The sequence below is a fragment of the Podarcis erhardii genome, assembly GCF_964252035.2.
Source record: "Podarcis erhardii genome assembly, chromosome: 7".
Taxonomy (NCBI): Eukaryota; Metazoa; Chordata; class Lepidosauria; order Squamata; family Lacertidae; genus Podarcis; species Podarcis erhardii.
Window position 1 is genome coordinate 91,406,509 of NC_138511.1, and position 24,930 is coordinate 91,431,438.

The 24,930-nt window shown below is 52.3% G+C and overlaps 1 protein-coding gene across 4 annotated transcripts in view; it reads left to right on the forward strand.

Annotated features, from left to right (window-relative positions):
- The window catches only part of PLEKHG2 (pleckstrin homology and RhoGEF domain containing G2), a 101,230-nt gene that overhangs the window by 58,388 nt on the left and 17,912 nt on the right, over positions 1–24,930 (forward strand). For all 4 annotated transcript variants that reach the window (XM_081868632.1, XM_081868633.1, XM_081868630.1 and 1 more), the window contains exon 11: positions 563–649. In XM_081868632.1, the coding sequence (XP_081724758.1) occupies positions 563–649 (87 nt within the window). The remainder of the gene's footprint in view (positions 1–562; positions 650–24,930) is intronic.

A 24,930-nucleotide genomic window follows, 5' to 3' on the forward strand; every position in this document is an offset into this window, starting at 1 on the left:
AAGGAAAGAGAATAAGGACATCTAGATGACTTGAGAAGACTGTAGAATGCAAAGATTAGTGTAAATTGTATAATGTGGAGGAAATCGAGTGGGGGCAGAGGGAGAAAATAATAATATGATGGATTGAGGAAATATAAATGTAAATGTATGGGGAGGAAATGGTGCTGGCTTTGGTACATTTGTATTGTAATGTAATATGTGAAAACCAATACATAGATTAGATAGATAGATGATAGATAGATAGATAGATAGATAGATAGATAGATAGATAGATGATAGATAGATAGATAGATAGATGATAGATAGATAGATAGATAGATAGATAGATAGATAGATGAGAGAGAGAGAGAGAGATGATAGATAGATGATAGATAGATAGATAGATAGATAGATAGATAGATAGATAGATAGATAGAGATAGATAGATAGATAGATAGATAGATAGATAGATAGATAGATAGATAGATAGATATAGATGATAGATAGATGATAGGTAGATAAGAAAAGAAAAGAATGGAATGGAAAGGAAAATGCACCCAAATGCTGGCTTTTGCTACCGCAGGTGAGGAACCAGGAAGAAAAACGTCTGTGGATCCATTATCTGAAGCGGTTAATCGTGGAGAATCACCCAGCATCCATCCCTCAGAAGGTAACTGGGGTCCAGGAGTCGTGTTACCTGCTGGTGGGAGTTAATCTGGAATCCTGCTAGACCTTGTGGAGGTACCTGCATGGCTCAGGGAGAGAGAAAGAGAAGTTAGAGGTCCCTCCAGCCATCTGTTCCATTGTGCATTCACAATAGTTATTTGTTTATAAAAATATTTACATGCCGCTGTATCATCAAAATATATCACTCCCAGTCACCAGTCTAGCTGCCACATTCTGGATTAATTGTAGTTTCCGTGTCACCTTCAAAGGTAGCCCCACGTAGAGCGCATGGCAGTAGTCCAAGCGAGAGATAACCAGAGCATGTACCACTCTGGCCAGACAGTCTGCGGGCAGGGAGGGTCTCATCCTGCGTTCCAGATGGAGCTGGGAGACAGCTGCCCTGGACACAGAATGGACCTGCGCCTTCATGGACAGCCGTGAGTCCAAAATGACTCCCAGGCTGCGCACCTGGTCCTTCAGGGGCACAGTTACCCCATTCAAGACCAAGGAGTCCCCCACACCAGCCCATATTCCTGCCCATATTAAAAGCTCCCCTAAACAGGGCTGCCTTCAGATGTCTTCTAAAAGTCAGATAGTTCTTTATTTCCTTGACAACTGATGGGAGGGTGTTCCAGAGGGCGGATGCCACCACCGAGAAGGCCCTCTGCCTGGTTCCCTGTAACCTCACTTCTCTCAGTGAGGGAACCGCCAGAAGGCCCTCGGATCTGGACCTCAGTGTCCGGGCAGAACGATGGGGGTGGAGACGCTCCTTCAGGTATAGTGGACTGAGGCCGTTTAGGGTTTTAAAGGTCAGCACCAACACTTTGAATTGTGCTCAGAAACGTCCTGGAAGCCAATGTAGGTCTTTCAAGACCGGTGTTATATGGTCTCGGCAGCTCCTCCCAGTCTAGCTGCCACATTCTGGATTAGTTGTAGTTTCTGGGTCACCTTCAAAGGTAGCCCCACGTAGAGCGCATTGCAGTAGTCCAAGCAGGAGATAACCAGAGCATGCACCACTCTGGCAAGACAGTCTGCAGGCAGGGAGGGTCTCATCCTGTGTACCAGATGGTAGACGGCTGGACGAACTGCATGGCTCAGAATAAGGCAGTGTCCTCTGTTTTGTGTCAGCCCAGGAATAGGTTATTTGTGGGTGGATTGCATTCCCATCCCACCTTTTTCTCCCTGGAGCTTCACGGCTCTCCCCCTCCTCATTTTATTCCCACAACAACCCAGCGAGGTAGGTGAGGCTGAGAGGCAGCGACTGGCCCAAGGTGTCATGGTCCAGTCTACGGGCAATGGAAGTACTGGCTGAGGACGTCGGGACCGGGGGCAAGATGGCGGGGTGGGAGCAGGAACGAGAGTCCAGAAGCCAGGGGTCAGGAAACCAGGGGTCTGAGGGTCAGGAAGCAGGGAGTCATGAAGTCGAGGGTCCGAGGGTCAGGAAGGAAGGAGTCACAAATTCAAGGGTCCGAGGGTCGAGAAGCAGGGAGTCATGAAGTCAAGGGTCCGAGGGTCAGGAAGCAGGGAGTCACGAAGTCAGGGGTCCGAGGGTCAGGAAGCAGGGAGTCACGAAGTCAGGGGTCCGAGGGTCAGGAAGCAGGGAGTCATGAAGTCAAGGGTCTGAGGGTCAGGAAGCAGGGAGTCACGAAGTCAAGGGTCCGAGGGTCAGGAAGCAGGGAGTCACGAAGTCGAGGGTCCGAGGGTCAGGAAGCAGGGAGTCACGAAGTCAAGGGTCTGAGAATCAAGAAGCAGGGAGTCATGAAGTCAAGGGTCCGAGGGTCAGGAAGCAGGGAGTCACGAAGTCAAGGGTCCGAGGGTCAGGAAGCAGGGAGTCACGAAGTCAAGGGTCCGAGGGTCAGGAAGCAGGGAGTCACGAAGTCAAGGGTCCGAGGGTCAGGAAGCAGGGAGTCATGAAATCAAGGGTCCGAGGGTCAGGAAGCAGGGAGTCACGAAGTCAAGGGTCCGAGGGTCAGGAAGCAGGGAGTCACGAAGTCAAGGGTCTGAGGGTCAGGAAGCAGGGAGTCATGAAATCAAGGGTCTGAGGGTCAGGAAGCAGGGAGTCACGAAGTCAAGGGTCCGAGGGTCAGGAAGCAGGGAGTCACGAAGTCAAGGGTCCGAGGGTCAGGAAGCAGGGAGTCATGAAGTCAAGGGTCTGAGGGTCAGGAAGCAGGGAGTCATGAAATCAAGGGTCCGAGGGTCAGGAAGCAGGGAGTCACGAAGTCAAGGGTCCGAGGGTCAGGAAGCAGGGAGTCACGAAGTCAAGGGTCCGAGGGTCAGGAAGCAGGGAGTCATGAAGTCAAGGGTCTGAGGGTCAGGAAGCAGGGAGTCATGAACTCAAGGGTCTGAGGGTCAGGAAGCAGGGAGTCATGAAGTCAAGGGTCCAAGGGTCAGGAAGCAGGGAGTCATGAAGTCGAGGGTCCGAGGGTCAGGAAGCAGGGAGTCACGAAGTCAAGGGTCCGAGGGTCAGGAAGCAGGGAGTCACGAAGTCAAGGGTCCGAGGGTCAGGAAGCAGGGAGTCATGAAGTCAAGGGTCTGAGGGTCAGGAAGCAGGGAGTCACGAAGTCAAGGGTCCGAGGGTCAGGAAGCAGGGAGTCACGAAGTCAATGGTCCGAGGGTCAGGAAGCAGGGAGTCATGAAGTCAAGGGTCTGAGGGTCAGGAAGCAGGGAGTCATGAAGTCAAGGGTCCGAGGGTCAGGAAGCAGGGAGTCATGAAGTCAAGGGTCCGAGGGTCAGGAAGCAGGGAGTCATGAAGTCAAGGGTCCGAGGGTCAGGAAGCAGGGAGTCACGAAGTCAAGGGTCCGAGGGTCAGGAAGCAGGGAGTCATGAAGTCAAGGGTCTGAGGGTCAGGAAGCAGGGAGTCACGAAGTCAAGGGTCCGAGGGTCAGGAAGCAGGGAGTCACGAAGTCAAGGGTCCGAGGGTCAGGAAGCAGGGAGTCACGAAGTCGAGGGTCCGAGGGTCAGGAAGCAGGGAGTCACGAAGTCAAGGGTCTGAGAATCAAGAAGCAGGGAGTCATGAAGTCAAGGGTCCGAGGGTCAGGAAGCAGGGAGTCACGAAGTCAAGGGTCCGAGGGTCAGGAAGCAGGGAGTCACGAAGTCAAGGGTCCGAGGGTCAGGAAGCAGGGAGTCACGAAGTCAAGGGTCCGAGGGTCAGGAAGCAGGGAGTCATGAAATCAAGGGTCCGAGGGTCAGGAAGCAGGGAGTCACGAAGTCAAGGGTCCGAGGGTCAGGAAGCAGGGAGTCACGAAGTCAAGGGTCTGAGGGTCAGGAAGCAGGGAGTCATGAAATCAAGGGTCTGAGGGTCAGGAAGCAGGGAGTCACGAAGTCAAGGGTCCGAGGGTCAGGAAGCAGGGAGTCACGAAGTCAAGGGTCCGAGGGTCAGGAAGCAGGGAGTCATGAAGTCAAGGGTCTGAGGGTCAGGAAGCAGGGAGTCATGAAATCAAGGGTCCGAGGGTCAGGAAGCAGGGAGTCACGAAGTCAAGGGTCCGAGGGTCAGGAAGCAGGGAGTCACGAAGTCAAGGGTCCGAGGGTCAGGAAGCAGGGAGTCATGAAGTCAAGGGTCTGAGGGTCAGGAAGCAGGGAGTCATGAAGTCAAGGGTCTGAGGGTCAGGAAGCAGGGAGTCATGAAGTCAAGGGTCCAAGGGTCAGGAAGCAGGGAGTCATGAAGTCGAGGGTCCGAGGGTCAGGAAGCAGGGAGTCACGAAGTCAAGGGTCCGAGGGTCAGGAAGCAGGGAGTCACGAAGTCAAGGGTCCGAGGGTCAGGAAGCAGGGAGTCATGAAGTCAAGGGTCTGAGGGTCAGGAAGCAGGGAGTCACGAAGTCAAGGGTCCGAGGGTCAGGAAGCAGGGAGTCACGAAGTCAAGGGTCCGAGGGTCAGGAAGCAGGGAGTCATGAAGTCAAGGGTCTGAGGGTCAGGAAGCAGGGAGTCATGAAGTCAAGGGTCCGAGGGTCAGGAAGCAGGGAGTCATGAAGTCAAGGGTCCGAGGGTCAGGAAGCAGGGAGTCATGAAGTCAAGGGTCCGAGGATCAGGAAGCAGGGAGTCACGAAGTCAAGGGTCCGAGGGTCAGGAAGCAGGGAGTCATGAAGTCAAGGGTCTGAGGGTCAGGAAGCAGGGAGTCACGAAGTCAAGGGTCCGAGGGTCAGGAAGCAGGGAGTCACGAAGTCAAGGGTCCGAGGGTCAGGAAGCAGGGAGTCACGAAGTCGAGGGTCCGAGGGTCAGGAAGCAGGGAGTCACGAAGTCAAGGGTCTGAGAATCAAGAAGCAGGGAGTCATGAAGTCAAGGGTCCGAGGGTCAGGAAGCAGGGAGTCACGAAGTCAAGGGTCCGAGGGTCAGGAAGCAGGGAGTCACGAAGTCAAGGGTCCAAGGGTCAGGAAGCAGGGAGTCACGAAGTCAAGGGTCTGAGAATCAAGAAGCAGGGAGTCATGAAGTCAAGGGTCCGAGGGTCAGGAAGCAGGGAGTCACGAAGTCAAGGGTCTGAGGGTCAGGAAGCAGGGAGTCACGAAGTCAAGGGTCCAAGGGTCAGGAAGCAGGGAGTCACGAAGTCAAGGGTCTGAGAATCAAGAAGCAGGGAGTCATGAAGTCAAGGGTCCGAGGGTCAGGAAGCAGGGAGTCACGAAGTCAAGGGTCCAAGGGTCAGGAAGCAGGGAGTCACGAAGTCAAGGGTCTGAGAATCAAGAAGCAGGGAGTCACGAAGTCAAGGGTCCGAGGGTCAGGAAGCAGGGAGTCATGAAGTCAAGGGTCTGAGGGTCAGGAAGCAGGGAGTCATGAAGTCAAGGGTCTGAGAATCAAGAAGCAGGGAGTCACGAAGTCAAGGGTCCGAGGGTCAGGAAGCAGGGAGTCACGAAGTCAAGGGTCTGAGGGTCAGGAAGCAGGGAGTCACGAAGTCAAGGGTCCGAGGGTCAGGAAGCAGGGAGTCACGAAGTCAAGGGTCCAAGGGTCAGGAAGCAGGGAGTCACGAAGTCAAGGGTCTGAGAATCAAGAAGCAGGGAGTCACGAAGTCAAGGGTCCGAGGGTCAGGAAGCAGGGAGTCATGAAGTCAAGGGTCTGAGGGTCAGGAAGCAGGGAGTCATGAAGTCAAGGGTCTGAGAATCAAGAAGCAGGGAGTCACGAAGTCAAGGGTCCGAGGGTCAGGAAGCAGGGAGTCACGAAGTCAAGGGTCTGAGGGTCAGGAAGCAGGGAGTCACGAAGTCAAGGGTCCGAGGGTCAGGAAGCAGGGAGTCATGAAGTCAAGGGTCTGAGGGTCAGGAAGCAGGGAGTCACGAAGTCAAGGGTCTGAGAATCAAGAAGCAGGGAGTCATGAAGTCAAGGGTCTGAGGGTCAGGAAGCAGGGAGTCATGAAGTCAAGGGTCTGAGGGTCAGGAAGCAGGGAGTCATGAAGTCAAGGGTCTGAGAATCAAGAAGCAGGGAGTCATGAAGTCAAGGGTCTGAGGGTCAGGAAGCAGGGAGTCATGAAGTCAAGGGTCCGAGGGTCAGGAAGCAGGGAGTCACGAAGTCAAGGGTCTGAGGGTCAGGAAGCAGGGAGTCATGAAGTCAAGGGTCTGAGGGTCAGGAAGCAGGGAGTCATGAAGTCAAGGGTCCGAGGGTCAGGAAGCAGGGAGTCATGAAGTCAAGGGTCTGAGGGTCAGGAAGCAGGGAGTCATGAAGTCGAGGGTCCGAGGGTCAGGAAGCAGGGAGTCATGAAGTCAAGGGTCTGAGGGTCAGGAAGCAGGGAGTCACGAAGTCGAGGGTCTGAGGGTCAGGAAGCAGGGAGTCACGAAGTCGAGGGTCCGAGGGTCAGGAAGCAGGGAGTCACGAAGTCAAGGGTCCGAGGGTCAGGAAGCAGGGAGTCACGAAGTCAAGGGTCCGAGGGTCAGGAAGCAGGGAGTCACGAAGTCAGGGGTCCGAGGGTCAGGAAGCAGGGAGTCATGAAGTCAGGGGTCCAAGGGTCAGGAAGCAGGGAGTCACGAAGTCAAGGGTCCGAGGGTCAGGAAGCAGGGAGTCACGAAGTCAGGGGTCCGAGGGTCAGGAAGCAGGGAGTCATGAAGTCAGGGGTCCAAGGGTCAGGAAGCAGGGAGTCACGAAGTCGAGGGTCCGAGGGTCAGGAAGCAGGGAGTCACGAAGTCAGGGGTCCGAGGGTCAGGAAGCAGGGAGTCATGAAGTCAGGGGTCCAAGGGTCAGGAAGCAGGGAGTCACGAAGTCGAGGGTCCGAGGGTCAGGAAGCAGGGAGTCATGAAGTCAAGGGTCTGAGGGTCAGGAAGCAGGGAGTCATGAAGTCAAGGGTTCGAGGGTCAGGAAGCAGGGAGTCATGAAGTCAAGGGTCCGAGGGTCAGGAAGCAGGGAGTCATGAAGTCAAGGGTCTGAGGGTCAGGAAGCAGGGAGTCACGAAGTCAAGGGTCTGAGGGTCAGGAAGCAGGGAGTCATGAAGTCAAGGGTCCGAGGGTCAGGAAGCAGGGAGTCACGAAGTCGAGGGTCCGAGGGTCAGGAAGCAGGGAGTCATGAAGTCAAGGGTCCGAGGGTCAGGAAGCAGGGAGTCACGAAGTCAAGGGTCCGAGGGTCAGGAAGCAGGGAGTCATGAAGTCAAGGGTCTGAGGGTCAGGAAGCAGGGAGTCATGAAGTCAAGGGTTCGAGGGTCAGGAAGCAGGGAGTCATGAAGTCAAGGGTCCGAGGGTCAGGAAGCAGGGAGTCATGAAGTCAAGGGTCCGAGGGTCAGGAAGCAGGGAGTCACGAAGTCAAGGGTCTGAGAATCAAGAAGCAGGGAGTCACGAAGTCAAGGGTCCGAGGGTCAGGAAGCAGGGAGTCATGAAGTCAAGGGTCTGAGGGTCAGGAAGCAGGGAGTCACGAAGTCAAGGGTCTGAGGGTCAGGAAGCAGGGAGTCATGAAGTCAAGGGTCCGAGGGTCAGGAAGCAGGGAGTCACGAAGTCGAGGGTCCGAGGGTCAGGAAGCAGGGAGTCATGAAGTCAAGGGTCTGAGGGTCAGGAAGCAGGGAGTCACGAAGTCAGGGGTCCGAGGGTCAGGAAGCAGGGAGTCACGAAGTCAGGGGTCCGAGGGTCAGGAAGCAGGGAGTCATGAAGTCAAGGGTCTGAGAATCAAGAAGCAGGGAGTCACGAAGTCAAGGGTCCGAGGGTCAGGAAGCAGGGAGTCACGAAGTCAGGGGTCTGAGGGTCAGGAAGCAGGGAGTCATGAAGTCAAGGGTCTGAGGGTCAGGAAGCAGGGAGTCATGAAGTCAAGGGTCTGAGAATCAAGAAGCAGGGAGTCACGAAGTCAAGGGTCCGAGGGTCAGGAAGCAGGGAGTCATGAAGTCAAGGGTCTGAGGGTCAGGAAGCAGGGAGTCACGAAGTCAAGGGTCCGAGGGTCAGGAAGCAGGGAGTCACGAAGTCAAGGGTCCGAGGGTCAGGAAGCAGGGAGTCACGAAGTCAAGGGTCCGAGGGTCGAGAAGCAGGGAGTCACGAAGTCGAGGGTCCGAGGGTCAGGAAGCAGGGAGTCACGAAGTCAAGGGTCCGAGGGTCAGGAAGCAGGGAGTCACGAAGTCGAGGGTCCGAGGGTCAGGAAGCAGGGAGTCACGAAGTCAAGGGTCCGAGGGTCAGGAAGCAGGGAGTCACGAAGTCAAGGGTCTGAGAATCAAGAAGCAGGGAGTCATGAAGTCAAGGGTCTGAGAATCAAGAAGCAGGGAGTCACGAAGTCAAGGGTCCGAGGGTCAGGAAGCAGGGAGTCACGAAGTCGAGGGTCCGAGGGTCGAGAAGCAGGGAGTCACGAAGTCAAGGGTCCGAGGGTCAGGAAGCAGGGAGTCACGAAGTCAAGGGTCCGAGGGTCAGGAAGCAGGGAGTCACGAAGTCAAGGGTCTGAGAATCAAGAAGCAGGGAGTCACGAAGTCAAGGGTCCGAGGGTCAGGAAGCAGGGAGTCATGAAGTCAAGGGTCCGAGGGTCAGGAAGCAGGGAGTCACGAAGTCAAGGGTCCGAGGGTCAGGAAGCAGGGAGTCATGAAGTCAAGGGTCTGAGGGTCAGGAAGCAGGGAGTCATGAAGTCAAGGGTCCGAGGGTCAGGAAGCAGGAAGTCACGAAGTCAAGGGTCTGAGAATCAAGAAGCAGGGAGTCACGAAGTCAAGGGTCCGAGGGTCAGGAAGCAGGGAGTCATGAAGTCAAGGGTCCGAGGGTCAGGAAGCAGGGAGTCACGAAGTCAAGGGTCTGAGGGTCAGGAAGCAGGGAGTCATGAAGTCAAGGGTCCGAGGGTCAGGAAGCAGGGAGTCACGAAGTCGAGGGTCCGAGGGTCAGGAAGCAGGGAGTCATGAAGTCAAGGGTCTGAGGGTCAGGAAGCAGGGAGTCACGAAGTCAGGGGTCCGAGGGTCAGGAAGCAGGGAGTCACGAAGTCAGGGGTCCGAGGGTCAGGAAGCAGGGAGTCATGAAGTCAAGGGTCTGAGAATCAAGAAGCAGGGAGTCACGAAGTCAAGGGTCCGAGGGTCAGGAAGCAGGGAGTCACGAAGTCAGGGGTCTGAGGGTCAGGAAGCAGGGAGTCATGAAGTCAAGGGTCTGAGGGTCAGGAAGCAGGGAGTCATGAAGTCAAGGGTCTGAGAATCAAGAAGCAGGGAGTCACGAAGTCAAGGGTCTGAGAATCAAGAAGCAGGGAGTCATGAAGTCAAGGGTCTGAGGGTCAGGAAGCAGGGAGTCACGAAGTCAAGGGTCTGAGAATCAAGAAGCAGGGAGTCATGAAGTCAAGGGTCCGAGGGTCAGGAAGCAGGGAGTCACGAAGTCAAGGGTCTGAGAATCAAGAAGCAGGGAGTCATGAAGTCAAGGGTCTGAGAATCAAGAAGCAGGGAGTCACGAAGTCAAGGGTCCGAGGGTCAGGAAGCAGGGAGTCACGAAGTCAAGGGTCTGAGGGTCAGGAAGCAGGGAGTCACGAAGTCAACGGTCCGAGGGTCAGGAAGCAGGGAGTCACGAAGTCGAGGGTCCGAGGGTCAGGAAGCAGGGAGTCACGAAGTCAAGGGTCTGAGAATCAAGAAGCAGGGAGTCATGAAGTCAAGGGTCCGAGGGTCAGGAAGCAGGGAGTCACGAAGTCAAGGGTCCGAGGGTCAGGAAGCAGGGAGTCACGAAGTCAAGGGTCCGAGGGTCAGGAAGCAGGGAGTCACGAAGTCAAGGGTCCGAGGGTCAGGAAGCAGGGAGTCACGAAGTCAAGGGTCTGAGAATCAAGAAGCAGGGAGTCATGAAGTCAAGGGTCCGAGGGTCAGGAAGCAGGGAGTCACGAAGTCAAGGGTCTGAGAATCAAGAAGCAGGGAGTCATGAAGTCAAGGGTCCGAGGGTCAGGAAGCAGGGAGTCACGAAGTCGAGGGTCCGAGGGTCAGGAAGCAGGGAGTCACGAAGTCAAGGGTCCGAGGGTCAGGAAGCAGGGAGTCACGAAGTCGAGGGTCCGAGGGTCAGGAAGCAGGGAGTCACGAAGTCAAGGGTCCGAGGGTCAGGAAGCAGGGAGTCACGAAGTCAAGGGTCTGAGAATCAAGAAGCAGGGAGTCATGAAGTCAAGGGTCTGAGAATCAAGAAGCAGGGAGTCACGAAGTCAAGGGTCCGAGGGTCAGGAAGCAGGGAGTCACGAAGTCAAGGGTCTGAGGGTCAGGAAGCAGGGAGTCACGAAGTCAAGGGTCCGAGGGTCAGGAAGCAGGGAGTCACGAAGTCGAGGGTCCGAGGGTCAGGAAGCAGGGAGTCACGAAGTCAAGGGTCTGAGAATCAAGAAGCAGGGAGTCATGAAGTCAAGGGTCCGAGGGTCAGGAAGCAGGGAGTCACGAAGTCAAGGGTCCAAGGGTCAGGAAGCAGGGAGTCACGAAGTCAAGGGTCTGAGAATCAAGAAGCAGGGAGTCATGAAGTCAAGGGTCCGAGGGTCAGGAAGCAGGGAGTCACGAAGTCAAGGGTCTGAGGGTCAGGAAGCAGGGAGTCACGAAGTCAAGGGTCCAAGGGTCAGGAAGCAGGGAGTCACGAAGTCAAGGGTCTGAGAATCAAGAAGCAGGGAGTCATGAAGTCAAGGGTCCGAGGGTCAGGAAGCAGGGAGTCACGAAGTCAAGGGTCTGAGGGTCAGGAAGCAGGGAGTCACGAAGTCAAGGGTCTGAGGGTCAGGAAGCAGGGAGTCACGAAGTCAAGGGTCTGAGGGTCAGGAAGCAGGGAGTCACGAAGTCAAGGGTCTGAGAATCAAGAAGCAGGGAGTCACGAAGTCAAGGGTCCGAGGGTCAGGAAGCAGGGAGTCATGAAGTCAAGGGTCTGAGGGTCAGGAAGCAGGGAGTCATGAAGTCAAGGGTCTGAGAATCAAGAAGCAGGGAGTCACGAAGTCAAGGGTCTGAGAATCAAGAAGCAGGGAGTCATGAAGTCAAGGGTCTGAGGGTCAGGAAGCAGGGAGTCACGAAGTCAAGGGTCTGAGAATCAAGAAGCAGGGAGTCATGAAGTCAAGGGTCCGAGGGTCAGGAAGCAGGGAGTCACGAAGTCAAGGGTCTGAGAATCAAGAAGCAGGGAGTCATGAAGTCAAGGGTCTGAGAATCAAGAAGCAGGGAGTCACGAAGTCAAGGGTCCGAGGGTCAGGAAGCAGGGAGTCACGAAGTCAAGGGTCTGAGGGTCAGGAAGCAGGGAGTCACGAAGTCAACGGTCCGAGGGTCAGGAAGCAGGGAGTCACGAAGTCGAGGGTCCGAGGGTCAGGAAGCAGGGAGTCACGAAGTCAAGGGTCTGAGAATCAAGAAGCAGGGAGTCATGAAGTCAAGGGTCCGAGGGTCAGGAAGCAGGGAGTCACGAAGTCAAGGGTCCGAGGGTCAGGAAGCAGGGAGTCACGAAGTCGAGGGTCCGAGGGTCAGGAAGCAGGGAGTCACGAAGTCAAGGGTCCGAGGGTCAGGAAGCAGGGAGTCACGAAGTCAAGGGTCTGAGAATCAAGAAGCAGGGAGTCATGAAGTCAAGGGTCCGAGGGTCAGGAAGCAGGGAGTCACGAAGTCAAGGGTCTGAGAATCAAGAAGCAGGGAGTCATGAAGTCAAGGGTCCGAGGGTCAGGAAGCAGGGAGTCACGAAGTCGAGGGTCCGAGGGTCAGGAAGCAGGGAGTCACGAAGTCAAGGGTCCGAGGGTCAGGAAGCAGGGAGTCACGAAGTCGAGGGTCCGAGGGTCAGGAAGCAGGGAGTCACGAAGTCAAGGGTCCGAGGGTCAGGAAGCAGGGAGTCACGAAGTCAAGGGTCTGAGAATCAAGAAGCAGGGAGTCATGAAGTCAAGGGTCTGAGAATCAAGAAGCAGGGAGTCACGAAGTCAAGGGTCCGAGGGTCAGGAAGCAGGGAGTCACGAAGTCAAGGGTCTGAGGGTCAGGAAGCAGGGAGTCACGAAGTCAAGGGTCCGAGGGTCAGGAAGCAGGGAGTCACGAAGTCGAGGGTCCGAGGGTCAGGAAGCAGGGAGTCACGAAGTCAAGGGTCTGAGGGTCAGGAAGCAGGGAGTCATGAAGTCAAGGGTCCGAGGGTCAGGAAGCAGGGAGTCACGAAGTCAAGGGTCCAAGGGTCAGGAAGCAGGGAGTCACGAAGTCAAGGGTCTGAGAATCAAGAAGCAGGGAGTCATGAAGTCAAGGGTCCGAGGGTCAGGAAGCAGGGAGTCACGAAGTCAAGGGTCTGAGGGTCAGGAAGCAGGGAGTCACGAAGTCAAGGGTCCAAGGGTCAGGAAGCAGGGAGTCACGAAGTCAAGGGTCTGAGAATCAAGAAGCAGGGAGTCATGAAGTCAAGGGTCCGAGGGTCAGGAAGCAGGGAGTCACGAAGTCAAGGGTCTGAGGGTCAGGAAGCAGGGAGTCACGAAGTCAAGGGTCTGAGGGTCAGGAAGCAGGGAGTCACGAAGTCAAGGGTCTGAGAATCAAGAAGCAGGGAGTCACGAAGTCAAGGGTCCGAGGGTCAGGAAGCAGGGAGTCATGAAGTCAAGGGTCTGAGGGTCAGGAAGCAGGGAGTCACGAAGTCAAGGGTCCGAGGGTCAGGAAGCAGGGAGTCACGAAGTCAAGGGTCCGAGGGTCAGGAAGCAGGGAGTCACGAAGTCAAGGGTCTGAGGGTCAGGAAGCAGGGAGTCACGAAGTCAAGGGTCCGAGGGTCAGGAAGCAGGGAGTCATGAAGTCAAGGGTCTGAGGGTCAGGAAGCAGGGAGTCACGAAGTCAAGGGTCTGAGAATCAAGAAGCAGGGAGTCATGAAGTCAAGGGTCTGAGGGTCAGGAAGCAGGGAGTCATGAAGTCAAGGGTCTGAGGGTCAGGAAGCAGGGAGTCATGAAGTCAAGGGTCTGAGAATCAAGAAGCAGGGAGTCATGAAGTCAAGGGTCTGAGGGTCAGGAAGCAGGGAGTCATGAAGTCAAGGGTCCGAGGGTCAGGAAGCAGGGAGTCATGAAGTCAAGGGTCCGAGGGTCAGGAAGCAGGGAGTCACGAAGTCAAGGGTCTGAGGGTCAGGAAGCAGGGAGTCATGAAGTCAAGGGTCTGAGGGTCAGGAAGCAGGGAGTCATGAAGTCAAGGGTCCGAGGGTCAGGAAGCAGGGAGTCATGAAGTCAAGGGTCTGAGGGTCAGGAAGCAGGGAGTCATGAAGTCGAGGGTCCGAGGGTCAGGAAGCAGGGAGTCATGAAGTCAAGGGTCCGAGGGTCAGGAAGCAGGGAGTCATGAAGTCAAGGGTCTGAGGGTCAGGAAGCAGGGAGTCATGGACTTCCGGTCGGCGCCAGCGTTTGATGGCGGTCCTAGCCTCAAGCTCCGAGGCAGGACTGCTCCGTAAGTTCGGGTCTTACCCGCTACGGCAAGCGGGGGACCCCTAAAATCACAGGCGCTGAAGCCTGTGAGCAAGGAGATTCGGTGGGCACCTTTGCGCCCCCCCGGCATCGTGAAAGAGCCTTTTTAAAGGCTCCGGAGCGGCATCGGGGTGAGCGCGGTGCTGAGGATCGCTACCCAGCTTACGGAGTGAAGCCGCGTCGCCATTAACGGAGAGCGCCGATTCCTTTCTGAAATCAACGATTGGCAACAACAATACCCGTGAGTAAGACTGCAAAAGTAAGACGGGACTTAAAAAATTTAGAAGATTTGGCTGAAAACGGGAAGGCAAAATTAAGGAAGTCAGCCTCCCGGAACTGCATGATTAACGGAGCAATGAAAAGACTAAGCTGTGTTTAAATGGACTTTCCTTTTAACTCTTATTAAACCAGACATCGAAAGGGTCTCCCCCCTGTTGTGCAGGAGAAGGGGGGGAGGAAACAGAATTAATTTAACCTGCAAAAGAAAGGGATAAGGAATAAAAAACCTCTGCTGCTGATACTTCTGGCCAGGCTGCCGGAGCAGCGATCGCCTGAAAAAAGGAACTGTCAAGTGAGCTGTCAAAGGACAGCGGCTACAAAAATAGACTTATTTTGAAACATACTCGGGACTTTGGTGGATTACAATTTTAACAGTAAAGTGCTACAAACTAAAGACTTTTAACGGGACTTTTGCCTTTGGACTTTCTGTTTCTTTGTTCTGGGTGCCTTTGGACGGTTACAATTTCCTCCTCTAGAGGGCTTTAGTTACATTACGGAGTATCCAGTGGGATTTTCCACTTGCAACTTTCCTGTGTGAATGACCTTGAGTTATGAGCAACCCGCCAGAAGAAATTTCAACAAGAAGTAAAGCAAAGCAGGCTCAAAAACAAGCTCAAAAGAGAGGCTCCTTATCAGGAGCAGCAGCTGCACAAGAAAAAATAACAGCAGCATCAATGGAGTCAATGACACAGGCCCTGCTTAAGATAAATCAGTCACTAGAAGTACTTACCAAGCAATCTGCAGAACTCACTAAACAGTCTACAGAGAACTCAAAGAAATTGACGGAGTTGACAACAAGACTAGACCTGAATACAACAACAATTTCATCTAATACAGATTCTATAAACCGTTTGGTGCAAGAATCTACGGAAACAAGGAGAATAGCTGAGAGTGCTAGGTCCACTGCTGAAGAAACCAAAGGAAAGTTTGCGCCTATTGTAAAAAAAGTACATGAACATGATTCAGCATTAGCCCTACTAGAACTGGAAAGGAAAAGTAAGAATCTGAAATTAAGACTGGTTCCAGAAGAGGAAGAGGACAAGCTCGGGGAATTCCTTACAGACAAATTTCAAGACTTCTGGAATGACGAGCTAGATGGAGAGGAAGATGAATTTATGATAACCTCAGCCTTTCGGATTGGCAGGAAGCAAGGGAAGAAGCCAAGAGATTGTTTAATTACCTTAGGATCAAAGGAACAAAGAGACAAAATATTGAACCTACATTTCCAGAAGGCCTTGGTCATTAAAAATTCTCAGATTCAAATCTTCAAGGATATTCCTAAATACTTTTTGGAGGTTAGATCTCAATTTAAAGAACTAGTTGATCTACTTAAGAAGAATAACATCCCATTCAGGTGGGAATTTCCACAAGGGCTGTCCTTTAGCTACAAAGGGAAGAAAATTAAAATAAAAACAAACCAGGATAAAGAGTTCTTTTTGGAAAGAAATCAAGAGGATCTCCAGAAAGGAACTGTCAACGAGGAGGAAGTACCGGACATCTCAAATCTATCATTTGGACTGAACCGAGCACCGACCGAGGAGGAACAACAACTTGGTGCAGTCGGTGGAAGGTCTACCCAGTAACCAAAATGTCTCTGCAACTCTTCAGCTGGAACTGCAATGGTTTGAATCACCCTCGAAAAAGGGGCCAAGTATTTCATTTATTAAAGAAGGAACATCTAGACGTAATCTGTTTACAAGAAACTCACATTGCCAGGATACATAGAAAACTTTTAATAAATAAGAGATTAGGACAAGAATTTATATCATCAGATAGAGTCAAGAAAAGAGGAGTTGTGATTTATGTCAAGGAAAAATTTGAACCAAAATTGATCTTTAAGGATGACCAAGGAAGATACCTGGCAGTGGAAATTCAAATTTATGGAGAAAAAATATTGATTGTTGGAGTTTATGCACCAAATGAGGGGAAGGCTGAATTCTTCAAGAAGTTGCATGAGACTTTAATGGACTTTTTGGACTTTAAAATTATAATGATGGGTGACATGAATGGAGTCGTCTCTACAAACATGGATAAGGCCCAAAGACAAACAATATCTAATGACGGAAGACTACCAAAGACTTTTTTTGACCTGACTGACACTATGGATCTGATCGATATTTGGAGAACTAGGAACCCTCTGGAAAGGGAGGGGACTTTCTTCTCTGAAGCAAAAATGACATGGACTAGAATTGATCAAATATGGATTTCTAGTAATCTGGCATCAAAGGTTAAAAAAACAGAAATCTGCCCAAAGACCTGCTCTGACCATAATGCTGTCAAGATGGAAATGAAACTGACAACAGCTGGAACCTTTAGATGGAGAATGAATGACACTCTCTTTGGAGATGGGGAAATCTGCAAAAAGGCCCAAGAAACACTTAAAGACTACTTTGAGATCAATTTGAGATCAGACACAGAAAAAAGAATCATTTGGGACGCAAGTAAAGCCGTGATGCGTGGCTTCCTAATACAACAGAATTCAATAAAGAGGAAAAAGCAGAATGAGAAGAAAGAGAAAATTTGGAATCAAATAAAAGAAGGGGAGAAGAAATTGAGATCTAAGCCTAAATCCCAGGAGATATTAAGAGAAATAAAATTCTATCAAACACAATATATGGAATTGACGAACCAGGAAATAGAATGGAAAATTAAACAAATGAGACAAAAGACTTTTGAATCTGCAGATAAATGTGGGAAGCTACTGTCTTGGCAACTGAAAAAGAGACAAAAATTGAATACAGTGACATCACTTGAAGTAGATGGGAAGTCTATTAATAAACCAAATGAGATAAGTAATTGTTTTCAAAGTTTCTTTAAGAAATTATACAAACAAGGGCCAAAAAATGAACAGGAGATAGAAGAATTTATTGGAAAATACGGACTATCAAAAATCTCTGAAAACAACAGAAGGAGTTTAAACGAGAAAATTACAGATCAAGAAATAGAGAGTGCCATCCAGGATATGAAGCTGGGAAAATCACCAGGACCAGATGGATTAACTGCGAGATATTATAAAGCATTGAAGGATTGGTTAATACAACCATTGAAAGAAGTCTGCAATCAAATTTTGGAGGGGAAAAAGGCTCCCGAATCGTGGAAGGAAGCATTCATCTCACTTATACCAAAGACAGAAACTGAGAAACATCAAGTCAAGAATTACCGCCCTATATCACTTTTGAACGTGGATTATAAAATTTTTGCAGACATTCTAGCAAAAAGATTCAAAAAAGTGCTGTTAGAGGAGATTCACAGGGACCAAACAGGCTTTCTACCAGGCAGGCATTTGTCAGACAATGTGAGGAATATTATAGATATTCTAGAACTTTTGGAAACTGACATAAATAGAAAAGCTGTTTTGATTTTTGTGGATGCAGAGAAAGCCTTTGACAATATTTGTTGGAGCTTTATGAAGAGGAATCTCCAAGGAATGGGGGTAGGCAAGAACTTTGAAAATGGTATAAGTGCAATTTATTCTGAGCAAAAGGCCAAACTTATTGTAAATGGTATGGTTATGGATGAAATTCCAATAGAGAAAGGGACACGACAGGGATGCCCAATTTCCCCTCTATTGTTTATATCGGTACTGGAGGTTTTCCTTAACATGATTAGAAGAGACCAGCTGGTTAAAGGTATACAGGTCGGAACTAAACATTATAAGCTAAGAGCATTTGCAGATGACCTAGTTTTGACACTACAACAGCCAGAAACTAGTACAAAAAGAGTTTTGGAACTTATTGAAATATTTGGTCAGGTAGCAGGTTTTAAAGTGAATAAACACAAGACAAAGGTGTTGGAAAAAAATCTCACGGTGGGGGAAAAAGATAGTTTTCAAAGGGAAACGGGTTTGGAAATTACTAAAAAGGTAAAATATCTGGGGGTGAACTTAACATCTAAGAATGTGAATCTATTTAAAGATAATTATGAGAAATGCTGGGCTGAAGTGAAGAAAGATTTCGATATATGGTCAAGATTGAGACTTTCCTTGTTAGGCCGAATTGCTGTAATTAAGATGAATGTATTGCCGAGATTGTTGTTTTTGTTCCAGACATTGCAAATTTTAGATAAGATGGACTGTTTCAAGAAGTGGCAGAAAGATATATCTAAATTTGTCTGGCAGGGCAAGAAACCCAGAATTAAATTTAAGATTTTGACTGATGCAAAGGATAGAGGGGGCTTTGCCCTGCCGGACTTAAAACTTTATTATGAAGCAGCAGCTTTTTGCTGGCTGAAACCATGGCTACTTCTTGAGAATACAGACATTCTGGACCTGGAAGGTTATGATAATAGCTTTGGTTGGCATGCATATTTATGGTATGACAAGGTAAAGGTACATAGAAATTTTAAAAATCATATTATTAGGAAAGCATTGTATAATGTATGGAATCGATACAAAGATTTGTTTGAAAGTAAAACCCCCAGGTGGCTGTCACCAATGGAAGCTAAGGCGGTAAAAAGATTGAACATGGATACAGACTGGCCAAAATATTGTGAAATTGTAGAATATGATGGTGAAAAGCTGAAACTACAGAGTTTTGAGAAATTGAAACCTAAAGTCCGAGACTGGTTACATTATTACCAGATTAATGAAACTTTTAAGCAGGACAGAAAACTAGGATTTCAGAAGGAGAGGTCAAAGTTAGAAACAGAATTGCTAGAACCCAATACTAAGAATTTGTCTAGAATGTATAATCTGCTGCTAAAATGGAACACACAAGATGAAATGGTTAAATCAGTCATGATTAAGTGGGCACAAGATATTGGTCATGATATTATGTTTGCTGACTGGGAGCAGTTATGGACCACAGGTATTAAATTTACGGCATGTAGTGCCCTGAAAGAGAACATAATGAAAATGATCTATAGGTGGTACATGACCCCAGTCAAGCTTGCAAAGATATATCATTTGCCCAATAACAATTGCTGGAAGTGTAATGAATGTGAAGGAACTTTTTATCATCTTTGGTGGACCTGCCCAAAGATTAAGGCCTACTGGGAAATGATCTATAATGAAATTAAGAAAATCCTTAAGTGGACATTTGTAAAGAAACCGGAGGCTTTTCTCTTGGGCATGGTCGGCCAATTGGTACCAAAGAAAGATAGGACCTTTTTTATGTACGCAACAACAGCAGCAAGAATCCTCTTGGCGAAGTATTGGAAGACTAAAGAATTACCTACTCTGGAAGAATGGCAGACCAAGGTGACTGAATTTATGGGACTGGCAGAGATGACCGGCAGAATCCGTGACCAGAAGAAAGAGACAGTGGAGGAGGACTGGAAAAAATTTAAAATCTATCTTAAAAATTGTTGTAAAATTTCGGAATGTTAAGATGTCAGGGGATTGGACACTAAGAATTACAGCTATAAATCGAAATTTATAAAGCAGAAACTCTTTTTAAAGAGAATTAAATATAAAAATGGGATGAAGAATTGCTAAAAATTTTGAAATTTGGATGCAGTGAAGGGGAGGTTTGGGGAAGTCGCATTATGTTTGTTTTGTTTTTTTTTATGTTGTAAAATCAATAAAAATTATTATAAAAAAAAAAAAAAAAGGAAGCAGGGAGTCATGAAGTCAAGGGTCTGAGGGTCAGGAAGCAGGGAGTCATGAAGTCAAGGGTCTGAGGGTCAGGAAGCAGGGAGTCACGAAGTCAAGGGTCCGAGGGTCAGGAAGCAGGGAGTCACGAAGTCAAGGGTCCGAGGGTCAGGAAGCAGGGAGTCACGAAGTCGAGGGTCCGAGGGTCAGGAAGCAGGGAGTCACGAAGTCAAGGGTCCGAGGGTCAGGAAGCAGGGAGTCACGAAGTCAAGGGTCTGAGAATCAAGAAGCAGGGAGTCATGAAGTCAAGGGTCCGAGGGTCAGGAAGCAGGGAGTCACGAAGTCAAGGGTCTGAGAATCAAGAAGCAGGGAGTCATGAAGTCAAGGGTCCGAGGGTCAGGAAGCAGGGAGTCACGAAGTCGAGGGTCCGAGGGTCAGGAAGCAGGGAGTCACGAAGTCAAGGGTCCGAGGGTCAGGAAGCAGGGAGTCACGAAGTCGAGGGTCCGAGGGTCAGGAAGCAGGGAGTCACGAAGTCAAGGGTCCGAGGGTCAGGAAGCAGGGAGTCACGAAGTCAAGGGTCTGAGAATCAAGAAGCAGGGAGTCATGAAGTCAAGGGTCTGAGAATCAAGAAGCAGGGAGTCACGAAGTCAAGGGTCCGAGGGTCAGGAAGCAGGGAGTCACGAAGTCAAGGGTCTGAGGGTCAGGAAGCAGGGAGTCACGAAGTCAAGGGTCCGAGGGTCAGGAAGCAGGGAGTCACGAAGTCGAGGGTCCGAGGGTCAGGAAGCAGGGAGTCACGAAGTCAAGGGTCTGAGAATCAAGAAGCAGGGAGTCATGAAGTCAAGGGTCCGAGGGTCAGGAAGCAGGGAGTCACGAAGTCAAGGGTCCAAGGGTCAGGAAGCAGGGAGTCACGAAGTCAAGGGTCTGAGAATCAAGAAGCAGGGAGTCATGAAGTCAAGGGTCCGAGGGTCAGGAAGCAGGGAGTCACGAAGTCAAGGGTCTGAGGGTCAGGAAGCAGGGAGTCACGAAGTCAAGGGTCCAAGGGTCAGGAAGCAGGGAGTCACGAAGTCAAGGGTCTGAGAATCAAGAAGCAGGGAGTCATGAAGTCAAGGGTCCGAGGGTCAGGAAGCAGGGAGTCACGAAGTCAAGGGTCTGAGGGTCAGGAAGCAGGGAGTCACGAAGTCAAGGGTCCAAGGGTCAGGAAGCAGGGAGTCACGAAGTCAAGGGTCTGAGAATCAAGAAGCAGGGAGTCACGAAGTCAAGGGTCCGAGGGTCAGGAAGCAGGGAGTCATGAAGTCAAGGGTCTGAGGGTCAGGAAGCAGGGAGTCATGAAGTCAAGGGTCTGAGAATCAAGAAGCAGGGAGTCACGAAGTCAAGGGTCCGAGGGTCAGGAAGCAGGGAGTCACGAAGTCAAGGGTCTGAGGGTCAGGAAGCAGGGAGTCACGAAGTCAAGGGTCCGAGGGTCAGGAAGCAGGGAGTCATGAAGTCAAGGGTCTGAGGGTCAGGAAGCAGGGAGTCACGAAGTCAAGGGTCTGAGAATCAAGAAGCAGGGAGTCATGAAGTCAAGGGTCTGAGGGTCAGGAAGCAGGGAGTCATGAAGTCAAGGGTCTGAGGGTCAGGAAGCAGGGAGTCATGAAGTCAAGGGTCTGAGAATCAAGAAGCAGGGAGTCATGAAGTCAAGGGTCTGAGGGTCAGGAAGCAGGGAGTCATGAAGTCAAGGGTCCGAGGGTCAGGAAGCAGGGAGTCATGAAGTCAAGGGTCCGAGGGTCAGGAAGCAGGGAGTCACGAAGTCAAGGGTCTGAGGGTCAGGAAGCAGGGAGTCATGAAGTCAAGGGTCTGAGGGTCAGGAAGCAGGGAGTCATGAAGTCAAGGGTCCGAGGGTCAGGAAGCAGGGAGTCATGAAGTCAAGGGTCTGAGGGTCAGGAAGCAGGGAGTCATGAAGTCGAGGGTCCGAGGGTCAGGAAGCAGGGAGTCATGAAGTCAAGGGTCTGAGGGTCAGGAAGCAGGGAGTCATGAAGTCAAGGGTCTGAGGGTCAGGAAGCAGGGAGTCATGAAGTCAAGGGTCTGAGGGTCAGGAAGCAGGGAGTCATGAAGTCAAGGGTCTGAGGGTCAGGAAGCAGGGAGTCACGAAGTCGAGGGTCCGAGGGTCAGGAAGCAGGGAGTCACGAAGTCGAGGGTCCGAGGGTCAGGAAGCAGGGAGTCACGAAGTCAAGGGTCCGAGGGTCAGGAAGCAGGGAGTCACGAAGTCAAGGGTCCGAGGGTCAGGAAGCAGGGAGTCACGAAGTCAGGGGTCCGAGGGTCAGGAAGCAGGGAGTCATGAAGTCAGGGGTCCAAGGGTCAGGAAGCAGGGAGTCACGAAGTCGAGGGTCCGAGGGTCAGGAAGCAGGGAGTCACGAAGTCAGGGGTCCGAGGGTCAGGAAGCAGGGAGTCACGAAGTCGAGGGTCCGAGGGTCAGGAAGCAGGGAGTCACGAAGTCAGGGGTCCGAGGGTCAGGAAGCAGGGAGTCATGAAGTCAGGGGTCCAAGGGTCAGGAAGCAGGGAGTCACGAAGTCGAGGGTCCGAGGGTCAGGAAGCAGGGAGTCACGAAGTCAAGGGTCCGAGGGTCAGGAAGCAGGGAGTCACGAAGTCAGGGGTCCGAGGGTCAGGAAGCAGGGAGTCATGAAGTCAGGGGTCCAAGGGTCAGGAAGCAGGGAGTCATGAAGTCAGGGGTCCAAGGGTCAGGAAGCAGGGAGTCATGAAGTCAAGGGTCTGAGAATCAAGAAGCAGGGATTCACGAAGTCAAGGGTCCGAGGGTCAGGAAGCAGGGAGTCATGAAGTCAAGGGTCCGAGGGTCAGGAAGCAGGGAGTCACGAAGTCAAGGGTCCGAGGGTCAGGAAGCAGGGAGTCATGAAGTCAAGGGTCTGAGGGTCAGGAAGCAGGGAGTCATGAAGTCAAGGGTCTGAGGGTCAGGAAGCAGGGAGTCATGAAGTCAAGGGTCTGAGGGTCAGGAAGCAGGGAGTCATGAAGTCAAGGGTCTGAGGGTCAGGAAGCAGGGAGTCACGAAGTCGAGGGTCCGAGGGTCAGGAAGCAGGGAGTCACGAAGTCGAGGGTCCGAGGGTCAGGAAGCAGGGAGTCACGAAGTCAAGGGTCCGAGGGTCAGGAAGCAGGGAGTCACGAAGTCAAGGGTCCGAGGGTCAGGAAGCAGGGAGTCACGAAGTCAGGGGTCCGAGGGTCAGGAAGCAGGGAGTCATGAAGTCAGGGGTCCAAGGGTCAGGAAGCAGGGAGTCACGAAGTCGAGGGTCCGAGGGTCAGGAAGCAGGGAGTCACGAAGTCAGGGGTCCGAGGGTCAGGAAGCAGGGAGTCACGAAGTCGAGGGTCCGAGGGTCAGGAAGCAGGGAGTCACGAAGTCAGGGGTCCGAGGGTCAGGAAGCAGGGAGTCATGAAGTCAGGGGTCCAAGGGTCAGGAAGCAGGGAGTCACGAAGTCGAGGGTCCGAGGGTCAGGAAGCAGGGAGTCATGAAGTCAAGGGTCCGAGGGTCAGGAAGCAGGGAGTCATGAAGTCAAGGGTCCGAGGGTCAGGAAGCAGGGAGTCATGAAGTCAAGGGTCTGAGGGTCAGGAAGCAGGGAGTCACGAAGTCAAGGGTCTGAGGGTCAGGAAGCAGGGAGTCACGAAGTCAAGGGTCCGAGGGTCAGGAAGCAGGGAGTCACGAAGTCGAGGGTCCGAGGGTCAGGAAGCAGGGAGTCATGAAGTCAAGGGTCTGAGGGTCAGGAAGCAGGGAGTCACGAAGTCAGGGGTCCGAGGGTCAGGAAGCAGGGAGTCACGAAGTCAGGGGTCCGAGGGTCAGGAAGCAGGGAGTCATGAAGTCAAGGGTCTGAGAATCAAGAAGCAGGGAGTCACGAAGTCAAGGGTCCGAGGGTCAGGAAGCAGGGAGTCACGAAGTCAGGGGTCTGAGGGTCAGGAAGCAGGGAGTCATGAAGTCAAGGGTCTGAGGGTCAGGAAGCAGGGAGTCATGAAGTCAAGGGTCTGAGGGTCAGGAAGCAGGGAGTCACGAAGTCAAGGGTCCGAGGGTCAGGAAGCAGGGAGTCACGAAGTCAAGGGTCCGAGGGTCAGGAAGCAGGGAGTCACGAAGTCAAGGGTCCGAGGGTCGAGAAGCAGGGAGTCACGAAGTCGAGGGTCCGAGGGTCAGGAAGCAGGGAGTCACGAAGTCAAGGGTCCGAGGGTCAGGAAGCAGGGAGTCACGAAGTCGAGGGTCCGAGGGTCAGGAAGCAGGGAGTCACGAAGTCAAGGGTCCGAGGGTCAGGAAGCAGGGAGTCACGAAGTCAAGGGTCTGAGAATCAAGAAGCAGGGAGTCATGAAGTCAAGGGTCTGAGAATCAAGAAGCAGGGAGTCACGAAGTCAAGGGTCCGAGGGTCAGGAAGCAGGGAGTCACGAAGTCGAGGGTCCGAGGGTCGAGAAGCAGGGAGTCACGAAGTCAAGGGTCCGAGGGTCAGGAAGCAGGGAGTCACGAAGTCAAGGGTCCGAGGGTCAGGAAGCAGGGAGTCACGAAGTCAAGGGTCCGAGGGTCGAGAAGCAGGGAGTCACGAAGTCAAGGGTCCGAGGGTCAGGAAGCAGGGTGTCACGAAGTCGAGGGTCCGAGGGTCAGGAAGCAGGGAGTCACGAAGTCAAGGGTCCGAGGGTCAGGAAGCAGGGAGTCACGAAGTCGAGGGTCCGAGGGTCAGGAAGCAGGGAGTCACGAAGTCAAGGGTCCGAGGGTCAGGAAGCAGGGAGTCACGAAGTCAAGGGTCTGAGAATCAAGAAGCAGGGAGTGATGAAGTCAAGGGTCTGAGAATCAAGAAGCAGGGAGTCACGAAGTCAAGGGTCCGAGGGTCAGGAAGCAGGGAGTCACAAAGTCAAGGGTCTGAGGGTCAGGAAGCAGGGAGTCACGAAGTCAAGGGTCCGAGGGTCAGGAAGCAGGGAGTCACGAAGTCGAGGGTCCGAGGGTCAGGAAGCAGGGAGTCACGAAGTCAAGGGTCCGAGGGTCAGGAAGCAGGGAGTCACGAAGTCAAGGGTCTGAGGGTCAGGAAGCAGGGAGTCTTGAAGTCGAGGGTCCGAGGGTCAGGAAGCAGGGAGTCATGAAGTCAAGGGTCCGAGGGTCAGGAAGCAGGGAGTCACGAAGTCAAGGGTCCGAGGGTCAGGAAGCAGGGAGTCACGAAGTCAAGGGTCTGAGGGTCAGGAAGCAGGGAGTCTTGAAGTCGAGGGTCCGAGGGTCAGGAAGCAGGGAGTCATGAAGTCAAGGGTCTGAGGGTCAGGAAGCAGGGAGTCATGAAGTCAAGGGTCCGAGTGTCAGGAAGCAGGGAGTCACGAAGTCAAGGGTCCGAGGGTCGAGAAGCAGGGAGTCACGAAGTCAAGGGTCCGAGGGTCGAGAAGCAGGGAGTCACGAAGTCAAGGGTCCGAGGGTCAGGAAGCAGGGAGTCACGAAGTCAAGGGTCTGAGGGTCAGGAAGCAGGGAGTCACGAAGTCGAGGGTCCGAGGGTCGAGAAGCAGGGAGTCACGAAGTCAAGGGTCCGAGGGTCAGGAAGCAGGGAGTCACGAAATCAAGGGTCCGAGGGTCAGGAAGCAGGGAGTCATGAAGTCAAGGGTCCGAGGGTCAGGAAGCAGGGAGTCACGAAGTCAAGGGTCCGAGGGTCAGGAAGCAGGGAGTCACGAAGTCGAGGGTCCGGGGTCAGGAAGCAGGGAGTCACGAAGTCGAGGGTCCGAGGGTCAGGAAGCAGGGAGTCATGAAGTCAAGGGTCCGAGGGTCAGGAAGCAGG